Source organism: Sceloporus occidentalis, unplaced genomic scaffold (assembly GCF_023333645.1).
Source record: "Sceloporus occidentalis isolate IW3139 unplaced genomic scaffold, rSceOcc1.0.p SCAF_3, whole genome shotgun sequence".
NCBI lineage: Eukaryota > Metazoa > Chordata > Lepidosauria > Squamata > Phrynosomatidae > Sceloporus > Sceloporus occidentalis.
The window spans coordinates 1,083,908-1,104,776 of NW_028316983.1; the positions used below are offsets into that span (position 1 = coordinate 1,083,908).

A 20,869-nucleotide genomic window follows, 5' to 3' on the forward strand; every position below is an offset into this window, starting at 1 on the left:
TGCATGGCAGGAAAGGCTTGGACTGGATGGTCTTTCTTGGGGTCTCCTCCAGCTCTGTGGAGTTTATCACATCGGAGCTAATTGTGACATTAAAGAGGGATTAAAGCACATTTAAAGCATCCCACAAATAAAATGAAAATGGAGAGTAATTGCGCAAATGATGATCACACGCAATTGCGCAAATAAAGTGATACCAGAAATGCATTGTTGCTAAAATCCTCCAAATAAAAAGATGTGCATTAATGCTTCTTTGTGACCACTTTAATGGTGGGTTTTGTGTGACGTTGTGTGAAATTGTTTTGCGTAACTATGCAATTCCCCCGGGATATTCATGGGAGAAACTCCCCATCTCCTTCGTGTGATAAACTCCTAGGATTCTATGATTCCCATCCAGATAATATGTCCTGTTTGCTATAGAACATGTAAATCCTGCCACTTGCGTGCTGTTATTGCTCCGTAAGACAGTCCCCTTCTGCCCAAACCTTTGGAAGGAGCTCTCAGTCATTGCCAGAGCCCTGTTTTTCCGTACAGAAGGTTCAATGCTGCATCGCCAGTCAGGCTGAAAACCTCCCATAGCAGGGCATATGAAAGACCCCTTTCTCTTCCAGAGGCCCTGCAGAGCAGCTGGGGTTTCGGGGATCATGAGCTGGTGTCCAAGTGATGAATGACCAAGCAAAGCCCCTTGTATGACAGAGGGCCATTTGTCCATCCGGACAAATCTTTTTAGGGAGCCAGTGTGCTGTACAGTCGGCCCTTCTTATACACTGATTTTTTTATGCACAGATTCAAGCATACACAGTTTGGAAATGTTCAAAAAAAGGATACATTTCAAATATCAAACCTTGACTTTCCATTTTTTATAAGGGACACCATTTAGCCATGTCATTATATTTAATGGGACTTGAGCATCCATGGATTTTGTTATCCGTGGTGGATCTTGGAACCAAACCCCGGCGGAGAACAAGGGTCCACTGTATTAGCTTTACTGTTAGGCTATGAATGAATCCCTCCTCTGCCGTGGGTTCCCTTGGTAAGTCACACTCTCTCATCCTCAGAGGAAGATCATGGTGGCAAGCCCCCTCTGAAGACATCTTGCCCCAAAATAGGATCTCTCTAAGTCAGAGTTGACCTGATGTCCCAAAACAGCAACAACTGCAGAGATAATTTGGATTTATCAGAATCCATCTAAGATGAGGAACAGCAAAGGAATCCTAGGGTCTTAAGGTTGAAAGGGACCCCAAGGGCCATGTATTCGAACCCCACTCTGTCATGCAGGAATACACACCAAAAGCACTCCGAAAAGAGGGCCAACGAACCTGATCCCTCTTGGCCTGAAGCCATCATGTCTTAGCTTTTTAAAATTGCATTAAAAACATGATTACAAAGCGAAGGGGAAAAGGGACAGAATAACTGGAAAATAAAGGGGGGGGGATACATAACATATGAACACGGACTAGGCAATAAAAGCTGGCCATGTTTCCAAAAAGCTCATTCCCTTGAAGCTAACATCTTTAAAATGCACCTTCATGCATTGCTGAAAAGAGCATGGAAGACCACGGTGTATTCTCATAAATAAGTCTAGAAATGTTAGACAAAATATTGACCCCAAAAACCCGAGTCGACTTATCCGTGGATCAATATAGTACTGTACTTCAATACGTCCTTTAAAAAAGGGACCATCCCCGGGCGAAAGGCAAAAATGATACTAACTTTGTAAGAAGCGGATCCACGAAAAACATTCTGAAAAAGTAAAGATTGCTGTCGATGGCGTGATTTAAACCCTATGTCAGGTAAAAGGAAACAACAGAGTTAGGTGTTAAAAGAAAGAAATCAGTTCTTAACCAGTATGAATGAAGAAGGTTTTTATTCTCACAAATATAACTAATTACTAGAAATGACTAGTAGGTAAATAATGCCATTAGCTATGTTTTATTTGTGTGTTATAAATGATATATATATATATATATATATATATATATATATATATATATATATATGAAGGCAAAATGTAACCTGTCCTGGAATCACTGGCCCTCCTCTGTTTTATCCTCCAGCCAGCCTTTATTTTGAGCACAAACAGCTATGTCTGCTAGAATTTTGTAATTTCTTGGGCATGGTTTTCCTTTGCATCCTCCTTGATATCCTTTCTTGCATGGCCCTAGATTTTACTCTTGTCTTACCCATGGGTCATATCAAAACCAATAATTCTGACCCCAAAACTTGCCCTCAACTTTTACATGAGGTCGACTTACAGTCGAATATACAGTAGTCTCTTCCAGAAGGCTTATCCAGATGGTTTTTTAAATTGTGAATTTTAAATGACGAATTTTAGACATGGATTGTTTTAATGTGTGCACATCTTATTTGTCCTTTTAAACTGGCACATGTTTTAACCAATGTGTTTTAACTGATGTTGTTTGTTAGCTGTTGTTATTCCCCATCTCAATCCCTGGGGAGAGGAGGGTAAGAAATGAATTTATTACTACTACTACTACTACTACTACTACTATTATTATTATTATTAAACCAGTGGGATCTTCTGACCCTTGCAGGGCAGACAGTGATTTTCCCCACCCTGCAATATCAGCCTTGCAGCAAAATTCGGAGCATGCAGGACCGAACCGCATCCATCACTGGTTAGATTGCACATTGCAAGGATAGCCCAGGTCCCCCATGAGCCAAATTGAAAGTGACTGACTCTGTACCCCATCCTTGAAATTGGGATTTTGGGTGGTCCAGGGATGGAGTCTGCAAAGAACCAAGGGAAGAGATGGTGCCCAGGTCTGTGTAGGATGAATGGAGATGGCTTCAGGGCCTTCTCCTGGGCATGCTGCCATCTGTTGCTTTGCCCTTTCCAGGTCTGAACATGGGGTTAATGCGTTGGGCTGGTGGGCCCTTGAGAGGTCCCTGGGCAAAGGCTGGTCTTCTGTGCCTCATCCCTGGAGACACCTCTGATGGCACTCCTTGCGTTTCTGGAAGTTATTCTTGTTCCCGAGGCATCCTCCGTAGGTGAACCTCTTGCACCTTTTAGTGGTCCAGTCGTAATACCACTTCTTGAGCTTGGCACCACAGGGACCCGTCTCTGGAGGCAGCTTGCAAAGATCTGGAAGGAAAAGAGAGGGAAGGCTGAGAGCCAGTGTGCGGCCGGCAAGGGACCACCATCCCTGGTTATCCTTGGACCTCTGGCCTGTGTCTCTTGGGCCACGTTCCCGCTATGATTTAAAGCTGATTGGGTTATATGATCGTTGCTCCCATTTGAAACCGGAATGGTCTGATGCTACTGTGATCAGTTTTCATTGCGATATGCAAAAATACGCATAAAACCCACTCTTTCCTGACACTGGTTCTTTGGCGGTTATTTTGAAAACTGGAGCGTGTCCAAAGGAGGGCGACAAAAATGGTGAAGGGTCTGGAAACCATGCCCTATGAGGAACGACTTAGGGAGCTGGGGATGTTTAGCCTGGAGAAAAGAAGGTTAAGAGGTGATATGAAAGCCCTGTTTAAATATTTGAAAGGATGTCATATTGAAGAGGGAGCAAGCTTGTTTTCTGCTGCTCCAGAGAACAGGACCCGGAACAATGGATGCAAGCTACAGGAAAAGAGATTCCACCTGAACATTAGGAGGAACTTCCTGACAGTAAGGGCTGTTCGACAGTGGAATGCACTCCCTCGGAGGGTGATGGAGTCTCCTTCTTTGGAGGTCTTTAAACAGAGGCTGGATGGCCATCTGTCAGGGATGCTTTGATTTGGATTCCTGCATGGCAGAATGGGGTTGGACTGGATGGCCCTAGTGGTCTCTTCCAACTCTATGATTCTATGATTCTATGATTCTATGAAAAGAATTGGTTCCAAAGTGTGTTCAACAAATGGGAACAACGGATCTGAATCGCCTCATTCTGGAGGGGAGGGACGAAGGGCAGAGGGGTGTTTTTGGGAGAGCCACCATTGCCCCCGTCTCTCTCAGCGCTGCCCTTGTGCTTCCGGTGTGACCTATGCGCGCTTGACTATTTTTTAATTGATAAAAGATTTGATTCATTCATTTATTTTATTTTTAACCTGCCTTTCTCCCAAGCTGGGACCCAAGGCGGCTCACTACACACACACACACATTAAAACAACATTTTAAAAAACAATTAAAATAATACCATTAAAATAATACAATCAATGAGGCAAGCAGTTGCAAAACCAATGAATCACATCTTCTATCAATTTTATTTTTTTAGACGATTCGATCCGTTGGTTTTGCAACTACTTGCAAGTTGGCGATCCGAGGGCAGCGCATAGTGAGGCAAGTAGTTATAAAACCAATGCACTGAATCTTTTATTAATTGTATTTGTTTAAACATATAGTTCCCAAGCTGGGCTGCCACTTAGGTCACGCATGATGCGCAGATGATTGACATGCATTTTGAAGTGGCGCAAACTAGTGGAGACAACAAGTGTGCCAAAAAAGAAGCGATTCCAAGGGGATACTGAAAAGATCCGCTTTCATAGTGGGAATGAGGGAACTTTTGGAACTGATTCACTGACACGGAGAGGAGGCAAATCCCAAACCGGTTTAAATGTAAGTGGGAATGAGCCCCCGGTGTCTCTCTATCTCCTGCCCCCTCCTTTGATCTTCATGTTATCTCTTCAGTCCCTGAGTGCTCTTCCTCAGTGTAGAGCTTGGAAAAGTTACTTTTTTGGACTACAGCCCCCAGCATCTCTTAGCCAGGTGGGTCCATTTTTCTGCTGTGATGGGACCACTTTGGGCCAGCCCTTGTCCCTCTATTGCCAACTTCTCTCTGGCTGAACCTGCATTTCAGAATTAACGTAGTTTCACACTACCTTAACTGCCATGGCATCCCTGAGAGAGAAGGCTAAAGATCTCACAAAACTACACACCCCAGAATCCCATAGCATCAGTGTGGGCCACAGTCCTCCTCAGGATGGGACCTGTCTCTGCCCCCTTCTCTTCCAGCCCCCCAGAAGTGATACCTGGGACTCACCTTTCACAGGGTCAGTACATCGCAAGGCACAGCCATAGGAGCAGCACTTCTGGTCATCGGGGCAGCCGCCGTCGTGAATGCAGCTGGTCAAGCATTCAGTGATGAAGCCTGTCGGACTTGGAGGACAATATCCGGCCTTTTCTGCAACACAGGACAACCCCATAGGCATTGGGGTTTAAGTGGTTATGGATACCCAAATCCTAGGGGAATTCCCAGGTGCCAGAAAAGTTCCACAAAGGGAGGAAAGAGTGTGCGTGTGTGTAGGAAGAAGGTGGACTCTCTGTTCCTTCTGGGAATCAGGTACCACAAAGAAGGAGAGAATGAAGAATGGTTTCATCTTGAGATCACACTGATGGATTGTGAAGTCCTGCCCAGGTGTAGTTACCTGCAGCATTGCTGTTTTCTGGATGGCTTCCCTTCACCTGGCCATTCAGTGCTCAGGAGCGGCTGCAGTCTGGACAGCCAGCTAGCCAGGTCAGTTCCTGCAGCCGGACACAGGAAGATGCTAGCCACCTGGGCCACCGGAAGACCCCCAAAAAGTGTAAGAAGGGGGACACCGTCTGTCTACATATGACCAGCCACCTGCCTGCCCTCTCTTCCTATTCTCCACTGGCCATTCAGGCAGCATCTTTGCGGCAGAATTAATGCGCTTTGACACCACTTTAATTGCCATGGCTCCATGCAATGGAATTCTGGGATCTGTAGCTTTGAGAAATATGATTTAACTTTCTCTGTCAGAAAGCTCTGGTGCCACAACAGACTATAAATTCCAGGATTCCATATGATGGAGCCATGGCAGTTAAAGCAGTGTCAAGCTGCATTAATGGTGCAGTACAGATGTACCTTCAAAGAAGAATTCTGCCCTTACCAATGGAGTTTTCCTTCAGTCCCCAAATTTCTAGCATTGGAATAATTTAAAGCTTCTGTTCCACAATGGAGTTTATCCCATCCAAAGAAAAAAGGGAGGCAGAGTGATGCCAAGGGAATGCAAACACTGCAAACGGAAGAGTTCTAACTGTGGAGGGTTTTCATTGTCTCCGCAATGCTAGACATTTGAGGAAGGAAGAAACATTTCATGGGGTATTTTTGTGGGTTTTTCGGGCTATGAGGACGTGTTCTAGAAGAATTTATTCCTGATGTTTCACCAGCATCTGTGGCTGGCATCCTCAGGAGCTGTGTGGGGTATATATACTGTATACAGTCCTCCCTCCGTTATCGTAGTTTTGGAAACCACATCCCTTGCTTATGCACAACGGGCGAACAGAGGGGAAATAATGTAGCACATGTCCAAGGGGTGCGCGCATGCGCTCCTGTGGCCACGTGCCTATATTCAAGCCAATGGGGCTTGAATATATGCGGAACTCCTTTTTCGTGGGGGGGGTCCAGAACGGATCCCCCGCGAAAACAGAGAATTGACTGTATATACTTTATACACATTATATATACCAACCCTCTTCCATGCCAGCATTCTCCGAAGATGCCAGACACAGATGCTGGCAAAACGCCAGGAATAAATAGAAGAACATGGCCAAATAGCCCGAAAAACCTACAAAAAACTATGGATGCCGGCTATGATAGCCTTCGACCTCACATTTCATGGTGGCTGCAGAATTCTTATTTGGAATAGCAATGCCCTCAGTTTGCCTCATAAGCTAAAAACCTGACGTTGCTTCTGATCCTGGAGCTGGTATGTAGCCCCTTGACTTGTAGGGTCAGATCCCCTTGACTTTGCCATATCCCCTCTAAAGTTGCCCCCTTGGAAGGCACCAGGGGCCTGATCTCTGTGGGTCTCCTGCTGCCTCCCGGGATATATGTGTGACCAGTGCTGTCACCCAAGGGTACATGTCTGCACATCCACAGTATGCATGCCACCCATATCCCTCATCGCCACACTCACCGATCTTGGCGCAGTGACGCTGGCATCCTTCCATGGTGTGAAACCGGTTCATGTTCCCAGGGCAATCTCTGGAGAGGAAAGGCTCACAGGCCTTGGAGGAAACGTTGTAGAAGAAGCGGCGCTTGGGCTCCCCACAATGCTCTGACTCCTTGGGGAAGGGGCCACACATGTCTCTGACTGGAAAGAGCAGAGGAGGGATGTTGAGTCACTGGACGGAGGAGGCGCCTCGGTCAGACTGTGGCTGCCACATCTCTAAGGGACCTCTTGACGTAGCAAAGTGGTTCCCAAACTTGTCCTCCAGAGATCTAGGAGTCTTAGTAGACCACAAGTTGAACATGAGCCAACAGTGTGATGCAGCAGCTAAAAAAGCCAACTCAATTCTAGGCTGCATCAAGTGAAGTACAGTGTCTAGATCAAGGGAAGTAATAGTGCCACTCTATTCTGCTTTGGTCAGGCCCCACCTGGAGATAATCCTGTGTCCAGTTCTGAGCAAAACAATTCAAGAAGGATGTTGAGGAACTGGAGCCCTGTGTCCAAAGGAGGGCGACTAAAATGGTGAAGGGCCTGGAAACCATGAAGCCCTATGAGGAAAGACTCAGGGAGCTGGGGATGTTTAGCCTGGAGAAGAGATGGTCAAGAGGCGATATGATGATAGTCCTGTTTGAATATTTGAAGCTGTTTGGGGCTTTTGGGTGTTGAAGTCTAAAGCAACTGGAGGAGCAAAGTTTGGGAATCACTGGAGATTATCAGATGGGGGGTAATGACAGGAGAAGGACGAGAGCGAAGCGCCATGCTCCTGTCCTTATTGTGTGTGAGCGCATGAAGATTATCAGACACATGGCACTTGTCCCCGATTATCTCATCAATGAAGAGGAATTGTCCCGTCACTTCAGTATTAACAGGTTATCCCATTATTAAGAAATGGAGGTAAATGATGGGACAATTCCTCTTCATTGACGGGATAATCATGGGATAATTGTGATGTTGTCTGATAAGCTTTGTGCATAGTTTTTTGTGGGTTTTTCATGCTATGTGGCCATGTTCTAGAAGAGTTTATTCCTGATGGTTTGCCAGCATCTGGGGCTGGCATCTTCAGAGAATGCTGGCCTGGAAGAGAGCTGGATACACACACACACACACACACACACACACACACACACACACACACAGTGTGACCCTGGGTTGGGAGAAGGTGATTTCCATGTTAATCTGTGCATTGTTCTATTGTTGAATGGCAAGGTCTGGGGAGGGCATGCAAAGAGGATTACTGTCTGTTGAATTAGAGATCCATTACCCTGACCCTGATGGTGGTTTTCATTTGCGTTTTGCTGGGTCTTGAATTTGGTGTTTTTCAGGACTGGGAGCCAAACTCTGTTCACTTTCAGGGTTTCTTCTTTCCTGTTGAAGTTGTCTGTTTGTGGATTTCCATGGCTTCCCTGTGCGCAATCGCGCTATAAAGTTGGGAGCATGGTGCTTCGCTCCCATCCTTATCCTCCATTTGATAATCTCCACTGTCTGGGTGGTCATTTAGATTTGTTAAACCATCGCTCTGAACAGAAAGAGGAAACTCTGAAGCCAAGGACTGATCTTCACCTTGGACACTTTCACACGGTGCATTTCGGGTGGAGTGGCCACACTTCTTTTTTGCAGGGCGTCCAAACAGCTGCGGACCATTAGGTAATTTTAAGTCTGAATTAAAGACGACTTTGTCTAGGGAGGCATTTCAGATTATATCCTGATACTACAGATAGTTCAGATTAAGTGTATTAACTGTGTGAATTATTTTATAGTTTATAGATTGGAATTATTATAATGGATAAGTGATTTGTTTTAAATTTCATGCTTGTGATTTTAGATTGTACGCTGTAACCAGTTTTCTTTTCTGTAGATGATTACGTAAACGTGCTCTGTAAAATTTATGGTGTGATATAAATAAACTGATGATGATGATGATGATGATGATGATGATGATGATGATGATGCCACCTCTCACTCACTAGTATCCTCTGTGGAGAATTAGACATTTCATTTTGGTCACCCTTCACAGAGAAGCCAAATTGTTAGTGACAAATTCCTGAAGAATGTGGGCCATAAAACGCTCAGCTGAGTTTCTCTTGTTAAATCCTGCTGCAGTTAACAAGGAAGGATGGCTTGTGTTTATCTTTACAATGGAGCTCCCTTTCCCCTTCCCCTCACATTGCCTTGACCGAGGACTCTTTCACTCAAATGGAGGAGACAGCGAGGTCAATTTGAAGTTTTGCAAAATAACATGGTTAGATATCACACGCAAAAAGTAACATAGCAGCCAATGCGAAGTCAATCCTGCACTAGTGCGCAGGAGAGCATGACATCCATTTCTACTCTGCACTTTCCAGACTTAGACAGCGCAGGGGTGTGCTCTGACCCCTGTACACTTCCGGGTGAACCTCCCAGCTTCCTGGGCCCAGGACAGAGCCCCATTGGACAGCCCACTGGTCACTTCTCCCGAGTCCTCCAGATGTTTTGGCCTTCAACTCCCAGAAGTGCCAACCAGCTTGGCTAACAGCCAGGAATTCTGGGAGCTGAAATCCAAAACATCTGGAGGACCAAAGTTTGGGGGCCACTGCAAGGTCTGTGCCTCATGCAAGGAATCCCCAGGAAGCCCAGGAGATGGATTGCAATGGGAGAAACTAATAACAAGGCTGTCTCTGGCCTTTATGGTGGGAGCCCTGTCCAACTCCTGCCTCCCGTTCTCATTGTGCAAGAGTGGCACCGCAGCCGCCTTGTGTGCAAGAGTCTGGAACGACCCTCTTCCCTCTGGGACAAACGCCAGGCACCAGCCATAAGGGGTTTGGCGCAGGGAGCGTTGCCTGGGCAGCCGTGAGTAATCCGTGGTTTGCTCCCAGGAGGAGCCTGACGTCAGCTGCAACCGACTCAGAGAAGAGTCACACTTTGGGGAGGCTGAGTTTCTGCTGACTCTGAGCCAGTTTGGAGGGCAGTTTCAGTCTGTGACGCCTGCGGAGGAGAGGACCCTTGGCCCTCTCCAAAACAAGCATGGCTCTCCTCACCTCTTCCTTCCCTCTTCTGGAGTTGTGGTCTCACGTTCACATACGCACACATACACACACATACACACACATACACATGCCTGCAGCTCCCTTTGGGGAAAGTTGCTTAAGCCCTTAAGAGTCTGTCTGGAGCCACTCCCTTCTTGTTCTTATGTTTCTTCACATTCTTTCTGACTTATGGCAACCCTAAGGCAAACTTATCATGAGGTTTTCCTGGGAGTTTATCCCACGAATATCCTGGAAAAATCGTGTAATTACATGAAATGATTTCACACAACGTCACACAAAACCCGCCATTGAAGCGGTCACAAAGAAGCATTAACACACATCCTTTTACTTTTGGGATTTCAGAGACAATGCGTTTCTGATGTCACTTTATTTGTGCAATTGTGTGTGATAATCATTTGCGCAATTCCTCGCCGTTTTTACTTTATTTGCAGGATGCTAAATGCACTTTCCTCTCTCTTTAATGCTGAAATCAGCCCCGGTGTGATAAACTCCTTGGAAAGTTTCTTCAGAGGAGGTTTGCTATTGCCATCCTCTGAGGCTGTGAGAGTGTGACTTGCCTAAGGTCACTCAATGGGTTTCATGGCTGAGCAGGGATTTGAACTCTGGTCTCCAGAGTCACAGTGCAGAGCCCACATTTTACTAGTTTGCTTGAGGAATGTGCTTGCAATCCTAAAAGCAACTTCATCTGGTCCCTTCTAAACAAAGCCCCACACTTTTGCTTTCTCCATAGTCTTTATCATCTCCCCCAGAATGTTGATTTAAAACTTCCCTTCCTATAGTCCTTTAAATATTGGGCACAAGCAGCACACTTGTTCCATGCCCCTCCGACAGACCACTGTTTTCCATTTGCCTTAATCTGGGCCCACCATGAGAGCTGGATTTTTATTCTCATTCTGGGGGTCCATGGAGGGCTGAGGGATATTTGGGTCTGGGAGGAACATTTGGCGAGGGAGGGGCACAGTTGAAAGTTCACCCTGAAGCCCCCAAATGCTACAAAAGCCCCGCATTCATGCCCTTACCTCCCTTGTCTTGTGCAACCAATGCCCACAAGGGAGTTCCCAGAAAGGAGCTGCCACTTTAGACAAAGGAGGTTTTTAAACAGAGCTTGGATGTCCCTCTCTCTGATGGACTTGAGCGCTGGACCAGTCCTAGGCTGATTGAAGGGGGTCGGATTAAATGACCCTTGGGGTTCTTCCCCATCCTCTGATTTGGTGAGGAAGGGGACAGTTTGCTTGGTCTCTGCTGTTTAAGGCAGGAATAGCCCAAGGCATTGAAAACCAGCCTCTCTCCTCCTTGTTGCTGGTGTTGCTGTTGTGAGCCTTCAGGTCATTTCTAGCTTATGGTTTTCTTAGCAAGATTTGATCAGAGGGATTTTTGCCTTTGCCTTCCTCTGAGTCACTGTAGTGTAATACTTTGGACATTGGACAGTAATAATAATAATAATAATAATAATAATAATAATAATAATAATAATAAAAATGTATTTATGTTTCCCCGCCTCTCCCGATGGATCGAAGCGGGGTTACAGACTATTAAAAACAAATACATATAACGCTCTTATAAAAGCATAAAAATAGTTACATCAATAATACAACAATCAGACATCCATATCCAGGGCAAGGCAGAATATCGTTGTCAACAAGCATGTCTAACTTCACTCTTCAGGGGGAATGCTTGGCAAAAGAGAACAGTTTGGAGTCTCTTTTTAAATGTTTCCAAGGGGGTCGTGAGACGGAGCTCCTCAGGAAGACTATTCCAGATCCGCGGGGCCATTGTTGAAAAAGCCTTCTGGGATGAGGAAACATATTTGGATGATGGTGTTTCCAATAAGTTCTTACCAGATGCTCTGAGGGTGCGGGGGGCTCATAGGGGGAGATGCGGTCCCTCAAGTAACTCGGACCCAAGCCATGTAGGGCTTTATAGGTAACAACCGACACCTTGTATTGTGCCGGGAAATGAGCCCGGAGACCTGGGTTCGAATCTTTGCTTGGCCATGAAACCCAATGGGTGACCTTGGGCAATAAGTCACACTCTCTCAGCTTCAGGTTAAGGCAAGGGCAAACCTCCTCTGAACAAATTTTGCCAAGAAAGCCCCATGATAGAGTTGCCCTAGGGTTGCCATAAAATGGAAATGACTTGACACACGCATTTCCTCTGAGGCTGAGAGACTGTGACTTGCCCAAGGCCAGCCAGTGGGTTTGCATGGCCAGTGAGGATTCAAACCCCGGTCTCCAGAACTGTAGCCCAGTGCTCAAACTACTACACTATCTTGGCTCCTCTCCTCCTAAGGGGCTTCCATGGATTTTCATGGGCATTTCGCTTGTGGGTCTGTGTGGTCCTAGTCCTGTAGAGATCTGGGATGGGTTCTGGATGGTGCCTTGAAATATGGGCTCAAGGCTTGGCCAGGGGAGGTGGGCACAGACACAGGGGTCCCTTAGACACAGGAGTGCAACTACAGGCGAAGAGAGGAGGCAAGGAGGGCACTGGACCCCCCAAATAAGAATTCTGCCCCCTCCAAATGAAATCTCCTTCAGTCTCCACATTTCTAGCACTGCAGTAACTGAAAACATCTGGGAAAGTAGAGTCTATGGAAGCACATGCTACAACTTCTTTTACACAGTTACTCTGAAAGGTGCTGTTGCAAGATCCCTTTTGTAAACTGATATTCCAGACTTGCATGGCTACGTCTCTGAATTAAAACTTTGTTGTTGTTAAATGTCCTTGAGTCAATCTTGACCTATGGCAACCCTATGGATGAGCCATCTCCAAGACCCCCCCCTCTGTCCTCCCCTGCTCTGTTTAATCCCTGAAACCCCATAAAACTCATGACCTCCTTCATAGAGTCCCTCATCCTCCATCTGGCCTGTGGCATTCCTCTCTTCCTCCTTCCCTCCACCTTCCCCGGCATTACTATGGTCTTTTCCAAGGAGTCCTTCCTTCTCATGATGTGTCCAAATTATGACAGTCTAAGTCTTGTCATCTTGGCTTCTTCCAGGGAGGTTTCTGGCTAGATCTGCTCTAGGACCCATTTCTTTGTCCTTTTGGCTGCTTATCCATGGGACCCTCAGCCCTCTTCTCCAGCCCCACTTCATCTCCAAGGAATGGGTTTTCCTCCTATGCTCTTTCTTAAGTTTATTATTATTAACCTTTATTTATGAAGCGCTATGAATATACACAGCGCTGTACATACAATCTTTTAATTAGACAGTTCCCTATCCTCAGGCTTACAATCTAAAAAGACATGATACAAAAGGAGAAGGGAGTGGTGGAGGGGAAGGGGATGAGGGCCAGCAGTTCCTCTCTACCTCCAAGGCCTCACATCACATTCCAGCTCTCACATCCATCCATGGTAATAATAGGGAATACAATGGCTTACATGATTCTGATTTTTGTGCTCAGTTGTATATCTTTGCATTTTAGGATCTTTTCCAGTTCTTTCATAGCTGCTCTTCCCATTCTTAATCTTCTTCTGATTTCCTGACTGCAGTCCCCATTTCTATCAATACAGTGCACCCTTCTTTTATGCGGGGGATTCGTTCTGGAGAAATAGCATGTATGCTTGAGCCCCATTACAAGTAATGGGGCTCGTGATCGTGGCAGCGTGGTGCAGTGGTCGTGCGCGTGTGCCATGGGCGCACACACCACTATTTCTTCTGGTATGCGGTGCCACTTCTTCCAGTGCTGCTTTCAGCGTATGCTGAAAGTAGTGTATAATGCGCCCATGTATGACACAGGCGCACTGTATTTGATCCCAGGTATGAGAACTCTTTTACTGTTTCTATTTCTTCATTGTCTAGGTTGAAATGTGAAAGTCCTCAGTGTTCAACAATAGGTCTGCCTTTGCACTTTCTTCCTTGATCTTTTTAGTACTTGTTCCAAGTCTGTGAAGTTTTCTGCTAATACTACGGTGTCGCTTATGTATCTCAGATTGTTGATATTCCTTCGCCCTATTTCCACTCCTCCTTTTTCTGTGTCCAAGCCTGCTTTTCGTATAATATGTTCTGCATACAAGTTGAACAGAAAGGGTGAAAGGATGCAGCCTTGGCTGAGCCCTTTGCCAATTGGGAACCATTCTGTTTCTCCTTGTTCTGTCCTGACAGTGGCCTCTTGTCCTGAGTTCAGATTCCCCATCAGGACTATTAGATGTCTTGCCACTCCCATGTCTTTAAGAGTGTCCCATAGCCTTTCATGATCTATGCAGTCCAAGGCCTTGCAATCGTCTATAAAGCACATGCTGATTTTCTTTTGGGATTCCCTGGAGTGCTCCATTAGCCAGAATTAAAACGACAGGTGAGCATTTTTAAAAAGAGACCGAAGATGAGAAGCAGCAGCAGACAAGGTTCACAAAGGGGTGTGTGTGTGTCAACACAACAAGTGAGGGAATTTTAGGTGTGAACAATTTCCAAGGGCTCACACTTTGCAGTGCAAGGAATTTTTTGGGAGGAGGAGGAATGTCATGGGGGAGAGTTTTGAGGGGCGATGCCCTCATTTTGCCAGCCCCTTCCCCGTATCTACAGTCTTACTAAGGCAGTGCCAACCAGGTCCTCTTAAATAAGGTATTCAAACTGAACAAATGTCCCCAATGAACCACACAGAAAGCTCTCTTTGCTCCTAGAATCATAGAGCTGGAGAAGACCTCAAGGGTCATCCAGTCCAGCCCCGTTCTGCCATGCAGGAACAGCCTCCTGCCTTGCAATTTGCTGCAATGGCAGCAGCTTCTTCACAGAAACCAGTGGCTCTTATCTCTTATCCAACTGGAATGGGCTGCTGGCTCTGCCTCCTTTCACTGACAAAGCATCCAAAGCCTCCTTTGCCCTATGGGCATCTCCACTTCATCTTGCCCCTAGGCAGCAAATACCTTGAGCTCCATCAAAATCTGTGCTGCCCAAAGTGGCCCTTGTTCAAAATGGGGCTTTTCTCAGATTTTGCAAAGATGGGCTGAAGAACTTCAACTTTCCAAGTGCTGAACGAAGGTTTCAAAGGGGTAGTTTCCTTCCCAGTTTTCCAACGGCACTTTTATTATCAGGTGGAAAAGTGTCTGCTTTTATTCCCCCGTTCGCCGCTTTTGTGTCGCTAGGTAGCTCTTGATGCTGAACCCACAACCAGACATGCTCTAAACCCTCCATCTTCATTCCCTCCCAAAGTCTGGCTGCAGTATAAGGACACTAAGGCCCTATTCGGACGTTGTTGTTTTTAGTGCGACTATCCAAATAACCTCACTGACACATTCTGATTTTGTTGTTCACACGATTTTAAAAATTAGAACTGCATCTCTGCACATCTCTGCACAAGTTCTGTTGCTCACTCAAATGAAAATGGAGTTGGAGATGTAAATGTATTTGAAGCACATTCAAGGCATGCAAAGTTTTATCCCCGATTACCTGGGATCTATTTGCATCAGTTATTCACACAGCAAAGAATGTAAATCTTTTAGGAAAACCTGGGAAAACCTGTGAGATCAATTATCCTGGGTTAAGTGGGCTTAATTGGATGCATTCGAAATGAGTCTCAATGTCTGAATACCCCCCCCCCCAGTTTTGTTGTTAACACTATTTTTAAAAAACACAGATGCAGTTTCAGAGTGTGAATAATAAACTTGGAATGCGCAAGTGAGATTATTTGCATTCTTGCATTAAAAAAAACCCTGGCGTCTGAATGACCCCTAAGGAAAAAACAAACCCAGATCAATTATCTCGGGTTAAGTGGGTTTTTTTGGCAGCTCCCCAAAAAATAATTGGATATGAGGTTGAAGTCTTTCATGGCTGGCATCCATAGTTTTTTATGGGTTTTCTGGGCTATGTGACTATATTCTGGAAAAGTTTATTCTTGGTGTTTTCCCAGCATCTGTGGCTGGCCTGAAAAACCCACAAAAAACTATTAATCGGATGCATTTGAAATGCATGTGAGCAACAAAGGCTGCATGCGCATGGAGAAATAACTTGGTTGGCACCGCTTTATTGCCTTGGCTCAAGGCTATAGAATTCTGGGAGTTGGAGTTTGTTGTGGGCCCAGAGTGGAGCAGAGCTTAAGGAAGGAAGGCCCCACAACATACTCCAACTCCCAGAATACCATAGCCTTGAGCCAAGGCAATAAAGCAGTGCCAAACCAAGTTATTTCTCCAGTGTGGATGCAGCCAAGACCTTTTGCTGAGTGAGTGTCCAAGGTGCTGCAAGGTCCCTTTGCACACTGCTACTCCAGAGCAACACAACAACAAGTCTTGGCAACCGACAAGCCCCTTACTCACACTGGGTTGCGGCGGAGGGCAGGTGGGTCCATAGGGCCAGGAGCGCCAAGGAGAGGAGGAAGAAGATGCTGGACCTCATGATGGTGCTCCTTTGGAGAGCCAGAGCCTAATGCTCCCTGGGCTGGGCTGGGAAGCCTTCTTCTATTTCTCCTTCCTCCTCCTCCTCTTATGGGCTGGGTTGGCTGAGAAGGAGCCAAGCCCAGCTCAGAGGGACTGTCTCACTCCTGGGCACCCGGTCCGGCGGGTTTTTTATTATTTCGCCTGACTCCCAATTAGCAGCCCTTGACAGCAACAGGAGCTTTGGGGCGAAAAGAGTCACCTGGGGGAAAGGTAAGCAGGGAAGGGCCCAGGCCCTCCTCCTGGGAATGCATTGGCTCTCCTAGACCTCTGTCTCACAAACACAATGAGGCCAGTGTGGGACTGAGACAGATGGTGGAAACATGCTCTTGCGAAGGAGCACAGGTTGCAACATGTGTTAGCTTTGGCTCTGTGCGCCTCACCTGGATGGAGCCAAGGATCAACCGTAATCCCTTGTGTCTGCACAAACAGCCTTACAGTGCCTGCAGTGCCCCGTTGTGCTTGTTGTGTCCTTCTTGGCCCTGGGGCCGGAGAAGGGGAAAACAGGCTCCCTTCCAGCAAGGCAACACTTGTGTCACAACCCTTTTTCCTTTGGTTTAAAGAGCCTTATGGATCCCAAGGTAACAGCTTTTCAGGTCAAGTTACAAGTGCATCCACACTAGACCGATATCATTTTAACAGCCATGGCTCCTTCCTATGGGATCTTGGGATTTGTAGTTTGGGGACGGACTTACACTGCTTTGCTAGAGAGTTTTAGCCCACCCTCCTGATCAACAGGAAACTATGCATCCCAGGAGGTACCAAACTGCAGGACCTTTGAGAGTAAGTGTGCAAAAGATGTTGTAGCCTAAGCTTTTCTGGATGTGGCCTACTTCCTCTCTCCATGCATCCGAGGAAGAAGACCAAGTCTACAAAAGCTTTATGCTACAACTTCTTCTGTTCAAAGAGTCTCATAGGTGCTACAAGATCTCTTTGCATACTGATGTACCAGGTTAATAATGCAAAAGTGCAATTTCACTCATAGAATCATAGGTCATCCAGTCCAATCCCATTTGACATGCAGGAATACACGATCCAAGCCCTCCCTCGGACAGATGGCTATTCATTCCTATTCTCTGGAGCAGCAGAAAACAAACTTGCACCATCTTCTCATTCTCACTACCTTTTAAACCGGATCGCAATTCAATTTGAACTGGTTCAAATGACCCTGGTTCCCACTTCATCCAAATTGATGAAACAATTCGGGGGGGGGGGCATGTTCCAGACCCATTTAACCCACACCTTTTTGATGCTGATTTTTCCAGTGTCTTTTTCAATACATCGATTCTGCGCAAGTGTGAACCAGATGCAGATTGGAATCGATTTAAATTTGCCCTTTGGCCGGCTGGAGCAGGACCATTTTGAATTGATTCATACATGAATGTGAACCTCAAGTGGGTTATTTTACAGGGAAAAGATGGGATCGGGGCAAATGTAGTGGGAACCACACTTCGCTGTCAATCGATCCATCAATTAGGATCACACACTGATTTATCTGTGGGAATAAGGCCAAGGAGTCATGCAGAGATGGATTTAAATGGGAGAGAGGACCGATTCTGCTCGTCTGAGCTTACTTTTCACTCAGTATTTCCAGGTTTCTGCCATAAAAAGATTAGAGACAGTCATCCCTTTTAAAGAGTGAAGCATACCATTGCAATGAGTTGTTCATTTCGTCTGAGCGCACCCAAGCAACTGAGTCATCATTCATAAGAAAATGAGCTATTTGTTTTATTTGGCGGCACAATATAGCCGTCAATGTGTCTGAGTAAGAGGCTGCGGCAGGGCATCTTCCTCTTTCTTGTAAAAATGAAGCATCCCCACACCCTGCGGCACATAAACATGAAGGCTTTGGCTCCGTCTTCATGCTTCACGAACTCAGAACAGCTCCTGATCTTCATCCTGTGCAGAAAAACGTGTTTTCCTCTGTGTAGCATCACAGGATCAAAGAGCTGGAAGGGACTGGGAGGGACATAGAGTCCAATCCCCTTCTGCCATGCAGGAATACACTCCTGAAAGATGCCAATGCAACCTCTCTTGAAAGATGGAGAGTTGTAGACCTATCTCTCACAGTAAAGGAAGAATGTTGTAAAGCGTAGCTGGAATCTCCTTTCTTGTAATTTCAACCCATCGGTTCCTGTTCTGGTCTCTGGGAAAGAACCCTCTGTGGAAACTGTGGATTTGCCACGATTGAATCTTTCCGTGGCATTTTATCCCAGTTCCTGTTCACACTCAGGAAAGGGGTAAAATGCCATGGAGAGATCCAGTCCTGGCAGTCGTGGCAGCGGAGGCAGGTGAGGAGGAGGAGGAGGAAGAGGAGGAAGGCAGACCCAGGGAAGGGGCGGGGGCAGGTGAGGAGGAGGAAGAGGAGGGACAAGAGACGCTGTGGTGGGGGCAAGACGAAGAAGTAGGAGGAAGAGAAAGAGCAGCAGTGATGGAGGGAGGGAGAGGAAGAGGAGGAAGAGCAGAGGCGGCAGGATGCTCCGAATGGGATCCACTTTGAGTTCCCATTGGGGGCTCCTGCAAAAAAACCAGTTCTTTTGAAAAGAGCCTCTGAAATCCCCGGCTCAAAAAAACCCGGGCTAAGGAGGTTTTGCACCAGACACCCCCCCCCCCCCCCAATTCAGGTCAGAAAAACCCGTCAGAAGTGTGAATGACCCCAATTTAAATTGATTTGCAAACCAGTTCAAAACGTAGTGTGAATGGGCCCTGGACAACAGAATAGAAGCGTGTGTAGCAAACAGGAGCAGGAAAGAGGGGCAGAAGCAGCAGCTCATGGCTGAGGTTCCTTGGGAGAGGAAGGCATCCTGGGAGCTTTGCCTGGGTTTCTGGGTTGCAGCCTACTTTATGGAGAACTCCATTGCCTTTCTTTCTTCTGGTGCCTCTCTGTGGGAATAGGCTTTGGTAAGTCTGGCTCAGGTGGAAGGTACTTTGTTCCTGGGAACGTGGCCCTGGCCCTGGCTGCAAGTTTGCCTCCAGAGGCTGCTGGAGTGGTTGCAGTCCTGGCCTGTCCCTTGGGTCCTGAGCTTCTTCCTCGGACTCAGAGGACATGCCTGGCTCTTGGAGGAAGGGCATGATTGGGGTGGGGGGTGGGGGGTGGGGTAAAAAGACCCAAATAGCAAGGAGCACAAGAACACAGGAACCTGCCCACCCACCGGAGCAACTGCCCTGGCGCATCACTTCCATCCCATTCATCAGAGCTCCCTCCCAGCCTCAAAGCCCAACAGCTACTCTGTGTGTGTGTGTGTGTGTATACGTATATACACACACACACTCAGCTACAAGTCAACCTCATGTATAAATCAAGGGAAGATTTCAGGGTCAAAATCCTGGATTTTGAAATGACCTGGAGGTAAGTTGAGGGCAAAATGTAGGGGGCTATAAGGAAGGATGGAGAGGGGGAAATCCCACTTCCGTCTCTCCTTCTCCGGACCTCTCCCAAACGATTCCCAGGCGCTGGAGGAGAGGTTTTAACATCAGATTGAGAAAAGAAACAAGTGGATTTAAATGGAGAGGTTTTTTTCCCCACAGGAAGCAAAGTCTTGCAAAACGGACTGGAGAGGGAAGGAACTGGTCTTCAATGGAGATTGGGGCATCAGGCTTGCTTGCTTTAGGACCTTTCTAAGCACTACTGGTGTATTGAACCTTATATAAGTCTACCCAGAATTTTAGGGTCAATTTTGGGGCATGAATTTCTCGACTTATAGTTGAGTATATACGGTAAATCTCTTCCCTTCTCTTTGCTGTCTCACTGAGCTGTGGCCTCCTGAAAGCTGAGAAAGCCTTCAGAGAGGAATTGGTCACCACCCCTTTGCCCCAGGCCCTGGCCACTTATCAGTTCTGTCCACCAAAAGGAAAGTGAGAGGCCCAGGCCTTATGCAAACCCTTTGCTTCTCCTTCTGCAGATGGAGGCCAGCTGTCCTGCTACACAGCTGGCAACTCCTAACACAAGGTCTTAATGTTACTTTGTTTGCACCTTCAGGCACCTGCCGGCAAGTGGGCAGGTGTTGCTACTTGTTGTAGTGCTCCAAATGAAAAACATCACTACTTATTTGATAATGTATGAAGATCGTTCCTTATTTTGGAGAGCCCCTCCAGACTTGAATGTTATCCAGAATGGTCCTTTGGCTGTGTATTATCTTGCAAATGATATTGAAAGATACTAGTGCACAGACACATATGCACTGTAGTTTTCCAAATTGTTGCAGTCTTCTCAGATTGAAAGCTCTGTGTGTGTGTGCTTGTGTGTGCTTGTGTGTGTCTGATGACTACTGCTCCTCTTCAGATCTGTAGTATATGCCTGTGACTGCATGCACACCAGTGCAAAATGCTAGAGCAGGGCTTCCCTTCCGTTGTCCCTTTGTTTAGGCAGTAAATGCATTGAGAGGATTTGAAACAGAGCTAACGAAAAGCATTGCTAGATGTCTGGAGCCCTTCTTACAGTCAGCCCTCCATATCCACAGGTTCTTCATCCATGGAGTCAACAATCCTTCAAAATATTCAAAATAAATATGAATTCCAAAAAGCAAACCCTGATTTTGCCACTCTATACAAAGGATACCAATTTACT

At 46.4% G+C, this 20,869-nt stretch overlaps 1 protein-coding gene across 1 annotated transcript; it reads right to left on the reverse strand.

The window, feature by feature from the left end:
• Window positions 1–1,853: 1,853 nt before the first annotated feature.
• On the reverse strand, window positions 1,854–16,413 carry LOC149315396 (BPTI/Kunitz domain-containing protein-like). The gene is made up of 4 exons (XM_089513405.1): window positions 16,186–16,413; window positions 6,886–7,062; window positions 4,989–5,129; window positions 1,854–3,103 (listed from the first exon to the last, which is right to left on the reverse strand). Exons 1-4 carry the CDS (start codon window positions 16,262–16,264, stop codon window positions 2,934–2,936), a joined length of 567 nt encoding a protein of 188 aa, XP_089369531.1. The 5' UTR covers window positions 16,265–16,413; the 3' UTR covers window positions 1,854–2,933.
• Between the last annotated feature and the right edge of the window lie 4,456 nt (window positions 16,414–20,869).